The sequence below is a fragment of the Narcine bancroftii genome, chromosome 2 (genome assembly GCF_036971445.1).
Source record: "Narcine bancroftii isolate sNarBan1 chromosome 2, sNarBan1.hap1, whole genome shotgun sequence".
NCBI classification, from domain to species: domain Eukaryota; kingdom Metazoa; phylum Chordata; class Chondrichthyes; order Torpediniformes; family Narcinidae; genus Narcine; species Narcine bancroftii.
This window is the reverse complement of record NC_091470.1, coordinates 189,086,159-189,105,161: the sequence shown is the minus strand read 5'-3', so window position 1 is coordinate 189,105,161 and position 19,003 is coordinate 189,086,159. Positions and strand designations below refer to the sequence as shown.

Sequence of the window (19,003 nt, the reverse complement as noted above, 5' to 3'; positions counted from 1 at the left end):
CCCATGTCCTCTGGTTTTTATCTCTCCCAATCTCAGTGGAAAACAATTTTTCATTAAATTTAAAAATAAATGGATAATCCCATATCTGTTTCTCCATAGTCACTTGCATTTACCATGTCTTCAATTTTTCCCACTTTGCTTGGCCTTACAATCCCAGAGAGACTATATCTGAGAGAGATGATCGGAGAAAGAATTAAGTATCACCTCCACTAAATCCTCCTCCATCAATAAGTAACCTTGAATCAATATTGGCGAGGGGCAAGGCATATAAAGAGGCAGCACCTAGCCCCAGCAGACAGTTGTGTGCTGTGCGAAGCTCCTTTGCCCGGTTCTGTGACCCACCAGGGCCTGGAACAGTCTGCACTGCCATGGAGAGGTTGGCCATTCTTGTCTGGTTCTGCACAGTCACGGCAGCCACGGAGCAAATCAAATCGTAAGTGCATGCCACACAGACGCCTCTGATGGGCCCGGGGAAACGCAAGGCCGGGTCGATGGGAGCTAATGGGTTGTGAGTGTGTGTGTGGGGAGGGTCTGTGCGAGTGGGGTGAGTGTTTGGGGGTGGGTGTATGTGGGTGTGTTTCTGTGTGTCTGGGTGTGGGTGTGTGTGTTTGGGGAGGCTTTATGAATAAATGTGATGGAACTTATGTATAAATGAATCCATGCTCTGTGCATACAGAAGGGCACACACCCACTCACCCACACACACAGATACAAACACCCCCACACACACAGAGATACAAATAAACACACACACAGATACAAATACACACACACAAACACACACTTCAGATACAAACACCCACAAACACACAGACACACACAGATACAATCACCCACACAGATACAAACAGCCACACCCACACACACACACGGATACAAATACCCACACGCAAACACACAAACACAGATACAAACACACTCACACACACAGATACAAACACCCACACTCACACACACAGATACAAATACACACACACAAACACATACACACAGACACACAGACTAACGCACATACACACCTACACGTACATTCACCCACACACACGCGCGCACACACAGACAAACACACACACACACACCCCCAATGCAGACTTAAACACACACCCATGCGCAGACATAAACACACCCCACACGCAGACACAGACACTTTATTTTACTGCTGTTCTCTTTCTCTTTGTTTCCAGCTATTTAATCACGGCGCCCAACATTCTCCACCTTGGCGTGAAGGAAAGTGTTACTGTGCAGGTGCATGGAGTTAATCACCCTGTGAACGTCAAGGTTTATTTGTTCGATACCATATCGAGAAGAAAAGTGTCAGATGACGTGAATTTTTTACTATTAAAGAAAAATAATTACCAGCTGATTAAAGATATTGTTGTGAGTATTGTCCCATCTTGACTGATGACCTTTGAAGTGGTTTGTCTTTTGCTGCTGTCAAGTAACGTTTCAGCAGGCCTGTCCTGATGTACACCCTCTCCTGCCCCAAATCCTGTCCAGCTCCCTCCATGGATGCTGACTGACTCACATGAGTTCCTCCTCTGGCTTTTTTTGTGGGCTCTGTAGAGAAAGCAGGGTGAACTCCAATTGCAGCTCACCGCAGAGAAACGCACAAGATGTAGATGCTGGTGTCTTGAACAGATAAAATGAAAGGCTGGAGGAACTCATGGGGACTAGACGGCATCCATGGATAGATATAGAACCATAGAACCGCTCATCTGTGAAGGTGGGGGCCGCTAAAGGATAAAGGAGATAACATGTGCCTGGAAGCGGAGGAGGTTGGGGAGGTCCTAAACAACTCTTTGGGTCAGTATCACAGGAGAAAAGGACCTGGATCACGGCGAGGTCAAAATAGAACAGGCCTGTGGGCTGGACAATGTGGAGATTAAGGAAGCGGAAAGTGTTGGATAACTTAAAAACTTCAAGATTGATAAGTTCCCGGGGCTGGATGCGATATATCCCACGTTGCTGTGGGAAGTGAGGGAAGAGATAGCTGGGGCAGTAGCTGTGATCTTTGAATCCTCGTTGGCTGCAGGGGAAGTGCCGGAGGATTGGAGAACAGCAAATGTGGTTCCCTTGATTAAAAAAGGTAATCGGGAGAATCCTGGGAATTATAGACCAGTGAGTCTTTCATCAGTGGTGTGCAAACTATTGGAGAGATTCTTAAGGATAAGATCGATGAGCATTTGGAAAAGTCCAGTCTACTCGAGGAGAGTCAGTATGGCTTTGAAAGGGAAGATCGTGCCTCACGAGCTGAATTGAGTTTTTTGAGGAGGTAACAAAAGAAGTTGATGAGGGTAGGGCAGTAGATGTGGTCCACATGGATTTTATTAAGGCATTTGACAAGGTCCCCCATGAGAGACTCATCCAGAAAGTCATGGGGCTCGGGATCAGTGGCTGTGTGAATAAAAAAGTGGCTTGTAGGAAGTGTGGAATGTGGAAGGATGAAAGGAGCCTTGATAGATGTCCACTAGATTATGGGAGGCATGGATAGGGTGTACGGCCAGTGCCTATTTCTCAGGGCAACACCAGAGGATGTGTGTACAAAGGAAGGGAGGGAAGTTTAAGGGAGATGTCAGGGGTAAGTCTTTTTTACACACGGAGTTGAGGGGGCCTGAATGCCTTTCCAGCGATGATGGTGGAGGCTGAAACATTGGGGCCATTTAAGACACATGGATGTAAGAAAAATAGAGGGTTACAGGGTATGGAGGGCTTAGAACCTTTTTTTAAGGAAGGGATATATTGGTCAGAACAAGATCAAGTGCCAAAGGGCCTGTTCTGTGCTGTAGTGTTCAATGTGCAGAAACAGGGCCTATCAAACCTTCTAGTCTGTGCCAATCTATTATTTTGCCTAATCCCACTGACCTGCATCCAGACCTTCACCCTCAATAACCCTCCCATCCACGTGCCTGGCCAAATTCTTCTTATGAGCCCCGCATTCACCACCTCATCTGGCAGCTCATTCTACGCTCCCACTGCTCTCTGTGTGAAGAAGTTCCGCCTCATGTTTTCCCCCTGAACTTTTCCCCTTTCACCCTTAACTCATCCTCTGGTTTTGACCTCACCCACCCTCAGTGGAAAAAGCCGACCTACATTTGCTCTCTCTAGCCCCCTTGTCATTTTAAAAACCTCCATCAAATCTCCCCTCATTCTTATATGCTCCAGGGAATAAAGTCCGAATCTGTTTAACCCTTCCCTGAAGTCTGGGCAACATCCTAGTAAATCTTCTCTGCACTCTCTCTATCTTATTGATCTCTTTCCTGTTGCTCGGTGACCAAAACTGCCCACAATACTCTAAATTTGGCCTCACCAATGTCTCATACAACTTTACCATAATATCTCAACTCGTACTCAATACCTTTTTTGAATATTTTATTTAAAATTCCATACTATAGTTATTATAATACTTCAAATATTTTAAAAATCCAAATTGATTACATACATGATGGTTCCCCCCCCCACTTCAACAATCCCCTCCCTCCCACCCAACCACCCCCCTCCAATAAAACGATATACAAACTGAAAAAAAGAAAATAAATCTTTGGATTGCAGAGAGAGATATCGTCCAGTGCAAGTCACCAGATCTAACATAAACCTGCGGACGAGAACCCCGCAGATCTGGAAGGATAAGAAGGATATCACTCCAAATTTAATCAGTGCACGGGCACCAAATTTGTAAAAAAAAAACAAAGGGTAATAATTCCTTAAATTATGTGATTTGTTTTCAATCTAAAGGAACACATCTTTGGGTTTCATTACAGATGTATCCGATTTCCAAGTAATTGCAATATATTTCCTTGCTACCGTTAATGCTCAGATAACAAATTTTAATTGATAAGCTGATCATTTCAATTTAGGATTTGTACCTTCAATATTTCCAAATAAAAATAAATTGGGACTCAGCTGGAAAGCAACTCCTGTAACTTGTTCCAAAAGCTGCCCAAAAGGGCAGCTTCTGTGTTGTGAGATATAGTTGTTGTAAGAAATTATATTGAATTGATCGATACCTTAGATTAATAGTATTCATCATGCAGTCCCTACACAAATTTTCCCACGTTTGTCGATCATTTATAATATTTAAGTCTGTTTCCCATCTCTCTCTAGATCTGTGTAATCCTAGTTTGGAAGTTCCTGCTTGTAATAAAGAATATATCAAAGTTTTTAACCATCCCACTCCGAATCTGCCTCAGTGCAGCTGGACAGAAGAATTGCTGGTCCAAATTTATTCCTCAGATATACTCTTAACTGAAAATAACCACAAGGGGACCTGGTCTAGCAGATTTGTTTCTCAATTGCTCAAATGGCATTTATTGACCCCTTTCGCAACAATCTTCAACATTAACAATCCCTTCACCAAATCATATATTCAAGAACTGATTTTCTCTTGAAAAAGCTAAGAGAGGGTTGATCAATGGCATTTGAGGTGATATGGACCCTCCCATATTCTCAGAGGGGCCTAAAGCTCTCTTTACAGCCCTGTCCACCTGTGACGCCACTTTCAGGGTATCATGTCTCTTTGTTCACAGATCCTACCGCCCTCCCCAGTGCCCGTCCATTCACCGTGTACGTCCTTTCTTGGTTTGTCTCCCCAAACTGCCACACCTCACACTGGTCTGGATCAAACTCCATCAGCTGTTTTTTCAGCCCATTTTTCCGGACAGAACCATAGAAGCAGGGTGACATACCCATGCATGGCCAGGGTGGGGCGTCATATAACCTAGCCGGCAGACACACCATATACCTCCTGAACAGCCTAAACCTAACGCCATGAACTTTGACCTCTAATCAGCACACACCACCCCCCCCCCCCGCCCCGCTCCCCACTTCCCATCAGATTACATTCGGTGCTGCTGATATTGTTTTTAAGAAGGCACATGATGTGCTGTCCTTCATTAACCGTGGGGAAAGTCTGCAGATGGCTGTGCTTGATTTGTCATCTTCCCCCTGTTACCCACCCAGCTCTGTCTCTCTCCCTTTTTATGGAACATAACAGCACAGTACAGACCCTTCGGCCCTAGATGTTGTGCTGACCCATAGATTCCTACCAAAATAAAAGTACTAAACCCTCCTTACCCCGTAATCCTCGATTTTTCTTTCATCCACGTATCTGTCTAAGAGTCCCATAAGCATACCTAATGTTTCAGCCCCCAACCACCTCCCCAGCAAGGCATTCAGGCACCCACTGCTCTGCATAAAATCATTTACCTCTGACGCCTCCCCTAAGCTTTCCTCCCTTCACTTTGTACAGACGTCTTCCTGCCCTGGGAAAAAGGCACTGGCTGTCCACCTTACCTCTGCCCTTCTGAACCTTGGAGGCCTCTGCCTCTTTTCACCCTCTCCTCTGATCATATCCAGTCAACACCTTTTGTAGGTCTGGACCCCTCCCCCGGCCGGTCTTTGGTCTTTATTCTGAGCCTTCCTGTTCTTTGCTTATTCCTTGAGGAACCTCAGGCCTGAAACGTCGATGGAGGCTGCGAGGCTAGCTGAGTTCCTCCAGCATGTCTGTGTGTGTTTTACTACAGTTATATATGACTTTGGCTAAGACATAGCGAAAAAGGCCATTCAGCCCATCAAGTCTGCCCCGCCATTTAATTGTGAGCTGATCCATTTCCCCCACAGCCCCACTGCCCAACCTGGCTAATCAAGAGGCTATCAATCTCTGCCTTAAATACACCCAATGGCCTGGCCAGTGGGAACAAATTCCATAGATTCACCACCCTCTGGCTGAAGAAATTCCTCCACATTTCTGTTCTAAGCGGACGCTCTTCAATCCTGAAGTTGTCCTGGATTCTCCCATTATGAGATACAACCTTTCTACATCTACTCTGTCCATGCCTTTCAACATTTGAAATATTTCAATGAGAGTCAACCCCCCCCCCCCCCCCCCCACCATTCTCAAAGTTCCAATGAGTACAGGCCAAGAACTGTCAAATGTTCCTCACATGATAACCCTTTCATTGGGCACTGCTTGGAATATTGTGTTCAGTTCTAGTCACCTCAACTGCTGAAAGGATGTGACCACTATGGAGAGGGTGGAGAGGAAATTCACAAGGATGTGGTCTGGATTGGAGAGGGTGCAGTAGAAATTTACAAGGATGTTACCTGGATTGGAGAGGGTGCAGAGGAAATTTACAAGGATGTTGCCTGGATTGTAGAAGGTGCCGCGTGAGGATAGGTTGAGTGAACTTGGTCTTTTCTCGTTGGAGCGACGGAGGATGAGGGCTGACCCAAAAGAGGTGGATTGATTGTCTGGATAACCAGTGTTTTTTTAAATCCCCGGGGCTAAAACAACTAACACGAGGGGACATAGTTTTAAGGTGCTTGTGAGTAAGTACAGGGGGGGATTTAAGAACTAAGTTCTTCACACAGAGAGGGGTGGGCACATGGAATGCGCTGCTGGTAATGGTGGTGGAGGCAGGGTCAATATGATCTTTCAGGAGACAATTAGCGCATTGGAACTGAGAAAAATGGAGGGTTATGCAGTGGGGAGAAATTCTAGACAGTTGTGGGTTATTGTCAGCACAGCACTATGGGCCGAAGGGCCTGTACTATGCTGTTCTATGCAATTCTCTCTCTCTCTCTAACTTTTCTTTCTCTACCCTCCTCTCTCTCATGGTTTACCTGCCACCCCACCTCTCGCACCTCCTGCTCCTATCACCTCTGGGACCCTCCGCCAGCTTCTTCCCCTCCCACCTCTGCTTTCTCCCCACTCCCTCTTGCCTTGATGAAGGTTCATTGCTTCTTCTATTGTCATGTAATAGCACAAAAAAATGTAACGTACGGGATATATGTCGACTTTTAAGTAATGGAGAAATTCAGCAGGTCAAACAATGTCCATTATACCGCAAAGATAAAGGTACAGAATCATCATTTCGGGCCTGAGGCCTTAATCAAGGAACGAGCAAAATCAAGGCCAAAGTGTTGGTTCTGTATCTTTATCTTTGCTCTATGAAGGATACCGTTCAACCTGCGGAATTTCTCCAGTGTTGTGTTTTTTACTTCAATCTCGGTCTCTGCAGACTTTCGTGCTTGCATATGACAACTTCTGCCAAGCTACGAGTCACCTTGAGAGTTGCCCATCGCCTCTAACAAAAAGAAGAGCAAAAGAGAGTCACTTATTCACCTCCAGCGCTCCCGCCACCTCCGCAGCCGCACGGACCCCTATTCGATCCATCGGCCGCCCGGGCTCCAGGTCCCGAAGCTCTGGCCCAATCAATAAGCCCTTCAGCGGACAAGGGGCCATTCTCGCCCTTGCGAGTACCCGGTTCCCAGGTGCCAGCCTGCGCGGGGGCCCCCTGGCCGTAGGTCACCCGCAGCCTGCCTGGCTCCTTCAACCACTGAGTCCTCCCACTGCCAGGGGCTCCTGTGGGAGGTTTCGGGAGATGGATCCCGGGGCGGGAAGCTGATGAAGAGCCCAGTGCGAATAATTGCCATTGTTGTGATCCCACAGGTTAAGCCAGACACCATCCGAATGTTGAAGCTTTGGTTCCGCAAGGAAAGGTACATCTCCCTGACCGCTGAGTGTCCAGAACTTTTCCCAACCAGGAGGATGGTTCCCATCCTTCTCTCTTTGAGGAAGGGTTATATCTTCATTCAGACTGACAAGCCAATATATACCCCCAATGAAAAAGGTAATTCTTTCAAATTTAATTTTTAAAAAAGATTTAGACATGCAGCACAGTAACGGGCCCTTTTGGCCCAACCTTTGAAATGCGAACGTCATCATTTGGAGACGGCAACATGGCCAGCCAACTGTAAATGATCTATTATTCACTGTTTTCTTGATGTATACGGAAAACGGTGGGGCACTGAGGAGTGTGGTAGAACAGGTGGATCTAGGATTCTCTGAAAATGGCGTGTTACAAGCCCAGAGGACCCCAAAACCCAGCAGCCATAGATATTCACCAAGACAAATGGTTACTTAAACAAAAGTTGTTTTTAATTATCTTTAAACATGAAATAGAATCAAACTTTAACTTATCACTAACTTATTTAACTTAACTTAACCCCCTTCTAAATCTAAGCACACATGTATGTAATGTATGTGTAAGTTCAGAAAGGTTCTTTGGTTCACAGTCCAATCTCACTTCTCATTCCTCCAAGTTCACTGGTTGCAGGTAATTCTTAAACTGTGCACAGAATTGAACATTTATAAAGTTCACCAGGCTTTGGTGCTTGAAAGGTAAATGGTTACCGCTCAGGAAGGTTCTTGTCAGTTTTCAGAGAGAGCCTTGTTGTTCCAGGACATCCACAACTGATGTACTTCCATCAGCCACTTCAGTATTTTGCCGAAGAAACTTGCCCCCTCAGGGTTCTCCAGATGATAACCTCTTTCTTTCACGTCACCACAGAGTTCCTTTCTGTTTCACTTATTCCAAGTGAAGCATTAGACAGTCAGTCCTCATCTCTTGCATGAACCACAAGGGCTTTGACCAGGCTGCCTTCCAAAAGGGGACTTCTTGCCAGCTTGTTCTGTTCCAGTTCCAGCTACTCTCACTGGCTGTAACACTGTACAAGTGATCTCTGCTTCTCTCTCTCTCTCTCTCTCTCCCTCTCTCTCTCTCTCTCTCTCTCTCTGAGAGAAAGCCTGTTTGACTCTCTCTGCTTGCAAAAACACATGACCCTCTTACTCTCCTTCCAGACAGCAGTGGCTCCAACATTCTCTTTCATCTGTTGCTTTTGGTAAACAACAATCCATTAGTGAAGCCTCTTGAGCACTCTTCACACCCCACTTTAAGTAATCTCTCTGTGATTAGTAAGGGATTGCTTCAGGCGGGATATGAATGGGAAGGGAAGGTTGAGGATCACTGCTCTAGACCTAGATGTTACTGCAATATTTGGCTTGAGAAGAATTGTCATTGCCCCATTTCCTTTGGATTAATGAAACCATGCACATAACGAGTGCATAGGGATGATTAAAACAATGGCGCCCATTACAGTAAAAGAGAGAGAGAAGCAAATGAGAGGCCTCCAGGGTCACTGAGTGTCTGTGGATTCGCCTCCAGTGCTTCCGCAGCCACTGTAGCCGCAAGGACTCCTGTTCGATCAGTCAGGCCACCCAAACACCAGATTCAAGCCTCCGACACGATTGGGAAGACTCCCTTCTTGCCCCCAGCGCCGTCTCAAATCCCGGCTCCGATACCTGGCCCCCGTGAGCCTGGTCTCCAGCAGCCCATGCGTGTCCCTGACTGCAAGTTGCCCGCGACCCGTGCGAGTCCCTCAGCTGCTGGTCCACCACCGTGGTCACCGTCCTGTAGGGTCATCCCCCAGGGAATGAGTGCATCATATGTTCGTGCACGACAATAAACTCTCTCTCAAATTCAGAGCAACCTGCACCAGCCAATTCCCCATAGCCACCCCACACGTGTGGGGGCTGGGGGAACCCCAGGAGCCATAGGGTATAAATTCATGTATAGACAGCGGCGGAGACAGGGGTAGAACCAAGCCAGTGCCCCTTTCCACTGCCCACATCCCACAGCTAGAGCCCCAAGAGAGATCTTGTGGAAAGAATCCTCCCAACAATGTTAAGTCTTGACGTGGCCGCTGGTTTTGTCTTGTGCAGTGCGATACAGGATCTACACTCTGGACCACTACATGAGACCACTGAATGAGAAGGTCAGGATCACCGTATATGTAAGTACACGGGACGCTGCAGTTGACTCGACGCTGTTATAGAGCTCGCGACCCAGGTTTGAAATTTATACATTCTCCCCATCTGAAGGGGAGGGGTGCCCGGTTTCCTCCCACTTTACAAAGGCATTCAGGGGTTGCAGATTAAAGAGCATATTTGGGCAGCATGGGCTCATGGGCCGGGTTTTTAAAAAAACTTTACTTACTTTACTTTACTTTACATGTCAGAAGCCGCTTCCGGCCATTTAAACCTGTGCCACCCAATTACACCCAAAAAGTGCCAAAGAGAGTGGCAAGGCTGGCGTAGTGGTTAGCGCAACGCTGTTACAGTGCTAGCGACAGGGTTCGAATCCTGCGCCACCTGCAAGGAGTTTATATATATTCTTCCCGTGTTTTTCCCAGGCCGGGGGCGGGGGTGGGGGGGGGAAGCTTCGGTTTCCTCCCACCGTTCAAAGTGTACCGGGGGTTGTCGGTCAATCGGGTGTGATTGGGCGGCATGGGTCATGGGCCAAAATGGCCGTCGGTCTAAATTTAAATTTAAAGAGAGGAAGGGCTGAGGCCCAAAATGTCGGTGATATATCTTTACCTCCAATGGACACTGCGAGAACAGTTGAGTTCCTCAAGCATTTCTGTGTTTTTACTAAAATCGCAGCATCTGCAAAATTTTGTGTTTTATTCAAAACACATATGTGTTGGAAGATAAAGGCCTCAGGCCCCAAACATTGGTTTACAGGCAGTCCCCAGGTTATGAATGAGATCATTCCTACGTCTGTCTTTAAATTGAATTTGTATTTGAATTGGAACAGGGTACATACAGTTCTTATTTACCATCAATCAAATGTTAGTTTTTGGGGAGCGTGGCAAGATGGCGTAGGGAACAGACGTGCCTTCCAGACCTCTCCTGACTCTGATTTATTTTTTTGTCTTTAAGTGCCCGTTAAAGTTCTTTTAAAAGTTTATAAATAATAAGAGGTGCTGGATTAGTGCCTAATGGTTTATATGCAAAAAAAATAGGTATAAGAAAACATCAACAGACTGTTAAAAAAATACATTTTCCGAAATTGTCTGAGCCTACTTGTTTACAAGAAGCCACGACTCAGCGTAGAATGGATCCAGAAGAAGACATACAGAATTCGGCATTGAAACTCCGTTTTAAACCGATAAGGCTCTCTGAAGGTCGCATTCAGCAGCTTTCAGAACAAAGAGCTGGCCGGGTGCCAGTATTTCTCACAACGGCCACTGTGAGTGCTGTTACTGAGACTTTGACAGTTGAATCAGCTGGAGTGCCACCAGCTGGAGAGTTAAAATGTTGTCATTCGACTGCTACAGTGGTGGCGCTGCAAAATGCATCTTCAATTACAACGGTTTTTCCAGACATTGATTCAGTGAAGATGATTAAAGAGATTTGGCTTAAAGATAACCTTAATCTTCAGTCTCCTGGCATTGCTGGGGGGACTTTGAGAGGGATTTTTATACGAAGTCAAACTGCTAGAAAATATACTAAATTAAGGGAAGGGACAGAAGATTCCGTGGTCTCTAAGGAACAGCAAGACCCCATTATGCCGGAATCTACTTCTGTTGAAATGTTTGTTAAGGATCTTGAAGATAAGATATATTCTGTATTGAGTCACTTAGCTAATTTTGTGAACCCGTTTATTTCCAAGATTAATGCGATGGCGGAAGCCATTAATGGAGCTTTTAAGCTTGAAACCATTGAAAGATTTGAAATGTGTGATCAAGGTTTAGTCGATGTACAGGATCAACTGCAAGATGAAAATAGAATAATTGAAACTTTGCAGATACAAAATAAAAATTTAGCAAAAAAGATTGATTATTTGGAGAATCAATCTAGACGGAACAACGTGAAAATTGTTGGTTTGCCAGAAGGCATAGAAGGACTAGATCCAAGAAAATTTTTTACTGAATGGATTCCACGAGTGTTAGGACAGGATAAATTCCCTGAAGGTTTAATACTGGAACGTGCTCATAGAGTTTTAAGAAGAAAATCTTTTTCAGGACAGAATCCAAGACCTGTTCTGATCCGTTGTTTAAACTATTGTGACAGAGAGACAATTTTACGTACGGCTATTAGAAATGCCCAGCAAAATAGATCTCCTTTGATGGTTCAGAATAATCCTGTTTTCTTCTATCAAGATTTGAGTCAAGAAATTATGTTTCAACGACGCGAATTTAATTCTGTGAAAGAACGGTTGTGGAAAAAAAGACATAAGGCAACATTCAGGTATCCTGCGGTACTGAAGATTTTTCAGGATGGAAATCAGCCAAAGTTCTTTGACAATCCTAAAGAGGTTATGGACCTTGCTCAGTCTCTACCAATCATGCAGTTTCAGGAACGATGTAGTCCTTCAAGGTCTCCAAAGAGAGTAGAGATGTAAGGTGGGATCCAGATTTTTAAAAGAAATGGAAGCAATGGTGACCGAAGTGGTAACGTTGATTTTAAAAAAATAAATCTTTTATCTTTTTTTTTGAGAAGAGTTTAAATAGTTTAAATAATGATGATAGTTTAATGAAATGGGAGTTGGGAGAGGGAACTGGGTGGGCACTAGTTTCCAGAAGTCATCAGCTACCTGTGAGTTATCTCACACCCAATATTTTGGGGGTTACCGCTTTGGGCGGTTTAAACAGGAGGAGGTAGTTGTGACCTCCCAACCTGTTTTTTTTTCTTTTTAATTTTTGGGTTAAGAAGTGAAGGTTTTTTAAATTTAAAAAAATAAATAAATAATTTTTTTAAACTCGTTTTGTTTTCTGATTGTAATTGAGAGGGAATTAGGAGGTTTTTTTCTCTCCTTTTTTTCTCTCTTTTTTTTGGGGGGGTTTCTCTTTTTTCTCTCTTTTTTAAGAGGATGATGTCACAGAAGATAATAAGTCAAAAATTGAGGATGTTGAATTAGATGAAGAGGAAGATGAGGGGAAAGGTGATAAGAAGAAAAAGAAGAAAACCAAGTACAAATACATTGAGGGAGAAGAGTTTAATAAAGTTTAGTTAATTTCGATAGAGAATTTTGAATATGTTATAAATGAAGAATAAGGAGAATTTTATAAGAGTTTGAACTTCTTTTTCTTTTTTTTTTCTTTTTTTTATATAAGGGGAGGGGAAGGGAATAAAAAGTTTATCTGATTGTTTTTCTAAGGGATGTTTTTGTTCTCTCGATGAATTATAAAGGAAACTTGGTATTAATGGAAATTCTGTATTTGTATTATTATGATTTTTTGTATAACAGATATGTGGTTGATATATGATTTTAATATTTGAACTTAGTTTTAAAGTGGATTTCATTTGTTAAATACATGTATTATGTTTGATTTAAATATATGTTTAAGGGTATTATTTTAGTATTGATATTTTTTTTGTTGTTAGTAATTTTTTTTGTTGTTAAGTTTTATCCTTTTTTTTGAAAGTGGGGTTTTTTCTATTTATTTACAACATTGTTAATTAATTCTTCACTCTTTATTTTGGGGGGGAGGGTTGGACTAATTTTAAATTAGACGATTAATGTTGTGTTATAATTATTGGGGGGGTTAATTTGTGAAGTTTAATTATGTAGTATTCTAATTTTTATTATCTTATTTTTAATTATTTCTTTAAATATAATTTTTATTTTATTCATGTCATAAAATTTTAAATAAAGTTTAAAAAAAAATCAAATGTTAGTTTTAGTGTATAGTATATAAAACTACTGGAGTCAATTATCTTGAAGTAGGCATAATCAACACAGTGTTAACGGCAACCTGATCCAACTTAAAATGGCGGCTAGCATTTATAGTTGTATGGATTGTGTGTACTAATTGGCTCGGGCTGGCCTGCCCCCTGATGACACTCTCACCTGGACTCCTCCCTGGTGGCCTAGGCCATAAAGGTCGAGCCACCTCTCCCTTCCCTGCACTTCCCTAGCTCGGATCCGGGCCAGCTCAAGTCTTCTGTACAATAAAGCCTATCGTTCCCCTCAGTCTTTGTCCTTGTGAATATTGGGGCAACTGGTAGTGCCCAACAGCATTCTTAAGCCGACACAACAGAAGCTGCGTGTAGTCCATTCGTAAGTACAAGTTGTCCATAGGTCGGATGTCTGTAACCCGGGGACCGTCTGTATACCGCTTCTTCCTTTGTGACTTTTTCGACCACAAGACTCCAGCAAGCCTGTGTAGGTCCTTCAGCCCCCCAAGCCCCTTGCTGGGCCGCCGCCGTGGTCACCTTCCCTGCAGGTTCATCCCCCATTCTCGACGGGGAGGCTGCTCTCCCTGCTCCAGGTGACCCTTCCGCCAGTCCCAGAGTCTGCAACCCCTCACCGCCCGGCACAGACACAGACCTCTACAGTGGCAGGATTTTAAAATAAGCCTCTGCTGGTGTGGTGGTATACCACCAACCTACTGCAGGGGGCAACCTCTGTACCTGCAGGAGTGTAAGGGGACAGGACAACACCTGGCCGGCTGTCAATCAGTCAGCCTGAAGGGATCAAGCCCGGTCGAGTGTCAATCACCCTCCGGGATATAAGCCTCCGCCAGCTTCCCGAGGCCTCACTCAGAGTTGCTGCAGTTACAGCTCGCCTGGCTCTGTGGAAGTCTTTGTGGATTAAACCCTGTTGTACAGTCTTTACCTTGTGTGTGTCTGATTCTGGCTAACAGCGTACCACAATTGAATCCACAAAATTTTCTCACGGCTGACATGGAAAAACTCCTGAGTGCAGGAAGCCTCGAAGTCGACTCACACCACCCAGAAGCCCAGACATGCTTCGAGATCTGGCGGCATGCGGTTGAGGCAATCATTGAGGCACACACAGGTGGCATCCTGGACTCAGATCGGAAGAGTCTGGTCCTACTCCGGTCAAAGCTGAGTTCCCATGCCTTCCAGGCAACCAAAGGTTGCTCCACGTACAAAAACGCAATGGACACTCTTGAGAACTTGTACAAGACCCCCATGAATGCACCACCTCAACACCCGAACCCAGCAACCCGGGGAGATTCTTACCTAGGACACATGCGAGAGTTGGCCCGACAGTGTCTGGCTGAACCCTGGGTAGGTGCAGAGGAGGTCGAGAGGATGATCCGGGACGCCTTTGTTCGAGGGCTATGTTCGAGTGCCATCTGGCAGAAGCTGCTGGAAGATAATATCTATGCCCTGACCAGGATAGTGAAAATGGTCCGAACCAAGGAAGCTGCAGCCCTGCATATCGAAACCTTTGATTCCAGGTTCCCCCAGGCTCCCTCATGGCCCTCTCACTGCAGCTGCAGCCCCAGATCGAGCTAGGGAGAAGAACGTCAATGCAGCAGGCACCCGGCCCCCCTGTAAGTACTTTGGGTCCTGGTGTGGGTCAGACCGACGATCACGCCAAAACTACCCAGCTAGGAACCAGTACTGTTCCTAATGTGGCAAGAGAGGCCACTTCGCTAAAGTGTGCCTCTCCAAACCAGCCGGCAGCTCAGTGGCCCTCTATGATTTCCCCACCTCCCCTGCGGACCCCTCCACGTGCACGTGCCAGGCAGCGCCATTCTCCCCACCACAGCTTCCACCTTCCCTGACTCCGACAGTGCAGCATCTGCCTCCACCAGCGACGATTGCAGCTTGAGCCCCAAGCACCCGGAACAGCCCCTGCCTTCGCCAGCGCCGCTCGCCGAGAACTACAGTGATGGCCCACGACGTGACATCATTTCCGGCTGATGTAATGACATCATGGCCACCGGCCGTGATGACGTCATTTCCCCCAGTGCAACGAACATGGCTGGAGAAGGAGGTCACCCACGCAGCAGGCCCCCCATGTGCCGCAGCCATCTTGGGCCAGGCAGGACCCGACATGGAGGGTCCCCGACGATGATGAGAACAACGTGGTTGACACGGGCGATGACCAGGCTGCCCTACTGACACTCCCCACGCCTCTGGACGCCGTTGGCTGCCGCACACCACTCCCCATGACCGACATCGACGTGGTCAACATGGGTGATGACCAGGCCCCTCTACCGATGCTCCCCACGCCTCCAGACACCATAAATTGCCGCACACAACCAAAGAGTGATGACTCCAACTCCAAGATGGTCCTGGCTGCCACCACACTGACCAGGGACATCTTTCACGACTTCGGATGCTCTATGATGGATGTGCAAGTGAACGGCCAGGTAACAAAGTGACTGTTCAACAGTGGCAGCACTGAGAGCTTCATTCACCTGAGCGTGGCCCACTCCCTGAGATTAAAAGTCCACCCCACCACTTGCTCAATCGTCCTTGCCGCCAAGGATAAGACTGTTAGTACCCTCGGGCACTGCTCAGCCGATATAACTGTGGGAGGGGAGACATACACAGGGTTCAGGCTCCTGGTCATGCCCAAACTCTGTGCCCCAGTCCTCCTGGGCCTAGATTTCCAGTGCCACCTGCAGAGTGTCACCCTTGCCTTCGGGGGGCTCCAACCTCTACTCACATTACACAGAACCCCAACCTACGAGCCCCGACCAACCTGCGGCCTCTCCACACTATGCATCACCCAACCAGCGCTCTTCCCACATCTTACGTTAGGCTGCAAGTCGATTGCTGCCAGAAGTAGGCTCTATTGCGCCGCAGACAGAGACTTCATCAAGTCGGAGGAGCGGCGACTCATGGTGAAAGGTGTCATGGAGCCCAGTAACAGCCCTTGGAGAGCCCAAGTCCTGGTGGTCAAAGGGAGAAGTAAGCCGAGGATGGTTGTAGATTACAGCCAGACCATTAACTGGTACACCCAACTGGATGCCTACCCCTTGCCGAGGATCAGCGACATGGTCAATGAGATAGCCCACTACTGGGTTTTCTCCATGATTGACCTGAAGTCGACGTATCATCAAATCCCCGTCCACCCGAAGGACAAGCCCTTCACTGCCTTTGAGGCAGAGGGGTGCCTGTACCAGTTCCGCCAAGTTCCCTTTGGGGTCATGAACGGGGTCTCCATCTTCCAGCAGATGATGGATCACATGGTAGACCAGCACAAGCTAAAGGCAACGTTCCCGTATCTGCATAACGTCACTAACTGTGTCGTGACCAGCAGGACCATGATGCTAACCTGGAAAAATTCCTCCAGACGGCCGGGGAGCTGAACCTCACTTACAAGGAGAAGTGTATGTTTAACACCATCTGCCTCACCATCCTGGGGTACATCGTGGCCCATGGGGTCGTTGGCCCAGATCCAGAAAAGCTGCGCCCATTAATAGAGCTACCTCTCCCCCCCACACTAAAGGCCCTCCACAGGTGCCTTGACCTATTCTCGCAGTGGGTCCCGCACTTCTCAGACAAGGTCCGCTCACTGGCCCAAGCTACAACTTTTCCCCTCCCACCCGAGATGCAGCCAGCCTTCATCCGCATCAGGCAGGACATTGCAGGCGCCATGATGCAGGCTGTGGATGAGGACTCCCCCTTCCAGGTGAAGAGCGAATCCTCTGAGGTAGCCCTTGACACTACCCTCAACCAGGGGGGGGGGGTGCCCCATCACTTTCTTCTCTAGGACCCTCCATGGCTCCGAGCTTGGGCATTCCACCATTGAAAAGAAGGCCCAGGCGATTGTGGAAGCAGTCCGCCACTAGTGCCACTACCTGGCCGGTAGAAGATTCACCCTCCTCACTGACTAGCGGGCTGTGGCATTCATGTTTAACACTACCCACAAGAGTAAGATCAAGAACTACAAGATCCTGCGCTGGAGAGTCAAGCTGGCAACCTATAGCTACGACATCCAGTACCACCCCTGGAAGTTTAATGATTCCCCCGATGCTCTCTCTCAGATCTGCGTGTCTATACATGACAACAGGCTGCAGGCATTGCATGAGTCCCTCTGCCATCCGGGTGTCACCAGGTTGTACCACTTCATTAAGTCCCGGAACCTGCTGTACACCATCAGGGACATCAAGGACATGACCAAGGCCTGCCGGGTCTGCATGGAGTGTAAATCCCGTTTCTTCTGCCCACCCCAGGCTCATGTTGTAAAGGCCACTCCGCCCTTCGAGCATCTCGGCATGGACTTCCATGAACCGAAACGTCTACTTCCTCACAGTAGTGGATGAGTACTCACGCTTCCCTTTCACTATCACTTGCCCAGACACCACCACGGCCACTGTCATCAGGGCCCTGGGGCAGATCTTTACCATGTTTGGCTACCCCACCTTCATCCACAGTGACCTGGGGCCTAGTTTCATAAGTGATGAGCTGTGCCAGTACCTGACGGCGAGGGGCATCATGACCAGACGCACAACGAGTTATAACCCAAGGGGCAATGGGCAAGTGGAATGCAAAAACAGGGTGGTCTGGAAGGCAGTCCTCCTGGCTCTCAAATCAAAGGGTGGACCATTGAGTACTGGCAGGACGCCCTGCCCGAGGCGCTCCATGCCATTCGGTCGCTGCTGTGTAAGGCTACCAACAAGACCCTCATGAACGTCTGCTCTCATTCCCCGGGAAGTCAGTGACTGGAATGTCCCTCCCAGCATGGCTCACGTCCCCGGGACCAGTGCTCCTACGTAAGCACATATGGACACACAATGCCGAAGCCCTGGTCGAGCAGGATTTCCTCCTACATGCGAACCACAACTACGCCTATGTTAGGTTCAGCAGTGGCAGGGAGGACACTGTCTCAACCAGGGACCTGGCACCAGCAGGAGCACCCACCACCCCACAGCATCCTTCAGCCCAGGACGACGCCAACCAGGCATACATCTCCACCCCCAGGCAGCTATGGGGCGCGCAGGACCTCCTTGATCACCGGGGCCCGCTTCAGCTCTGGGCGACAAATCTGCTCTCCCATCTATCCAATACAACTCTCATACGTCAACCCTGGCCCCCTCGGCCACCCTTCCATGCGGCACCACACCAGTCACACAGACCCCAGCCGCCAGCCCCCCCACTTCCCCTCCGACCAGTGACCAAGAGCCAGTCCTACAACAGTCACAGAGACCCTGGTAGCTGCCGGATCATCTCAATCTGTAAATATTGTATGTTATATAGTGGGTACGATTCCTTGTTACTGCCCCCCCCGGGACAATTTAATAAAAGTGGGTGAATGTGGTGGTTCACCACTGGCCTACTGCAGTGGCAACATCTGTACCTGCAGGAGTGTAAGGGGACAGGACAACACCTGGCCAGCTGTCAATCAGTCAACCTGAAGGGATCAAGTCCCACCTGGTCGGGTGTTAATCACCCTCCGGGATGCAAGCCTACGCCAGCCTCCCGAAGCCTCACTCAGAGTTACTGCAGCTACAGCCAGTCTGGCTCTGTGGAAGTCTTTGCGGATTAAAGCCTGTTGTACAGTCTTTACCTTGTGTGTCTGATTCTGGCTAACAGCACACCACAGCTGGCTCCTTTAACAGGCTACTTAAAGCCTGGGTGGTGCCGTCGGCGGTAGGACTGAGAAGTAGGACC

At 47.3% G+C, this 19,003-nt stretch overlaps 1 protein-coding gene across 1 annotated transcript in view; it reads left to right on the top strand.

The window, feature by feature from the left end:
* The first annotated feature begins 282 nt into the window (after nucleotides 1–282).
* c4 (complement component 4) overlaps nucleotides 283–19,003 on the top strand; it is a 150,829-nt gene continuing 132,108 nt past the window's right edge. The window contains exons 1-4 of the mRNA XM_069919655.1: nucleotides 283–433; nucleotides 1,185–1,377; nucleotides 7,448–7,628; nucleotides 9,560–9,630. Coding sequence (XP_069775756.1) covers nucleotides 369–433; nucleotides 1,185–1,377; nucleotides 7,448–7,628; nucleotides 9,560–9,630 — 510 coding nt within the window. The 5' untranslated portion in view covers nucleotides 283–368. The remainder of the gene's footprint in view (nucleotides 434–1,184; nucleotides 1,378–7,447; nucleotides 7,629–9,559; nucleotides 9,631–19,003) is intronic.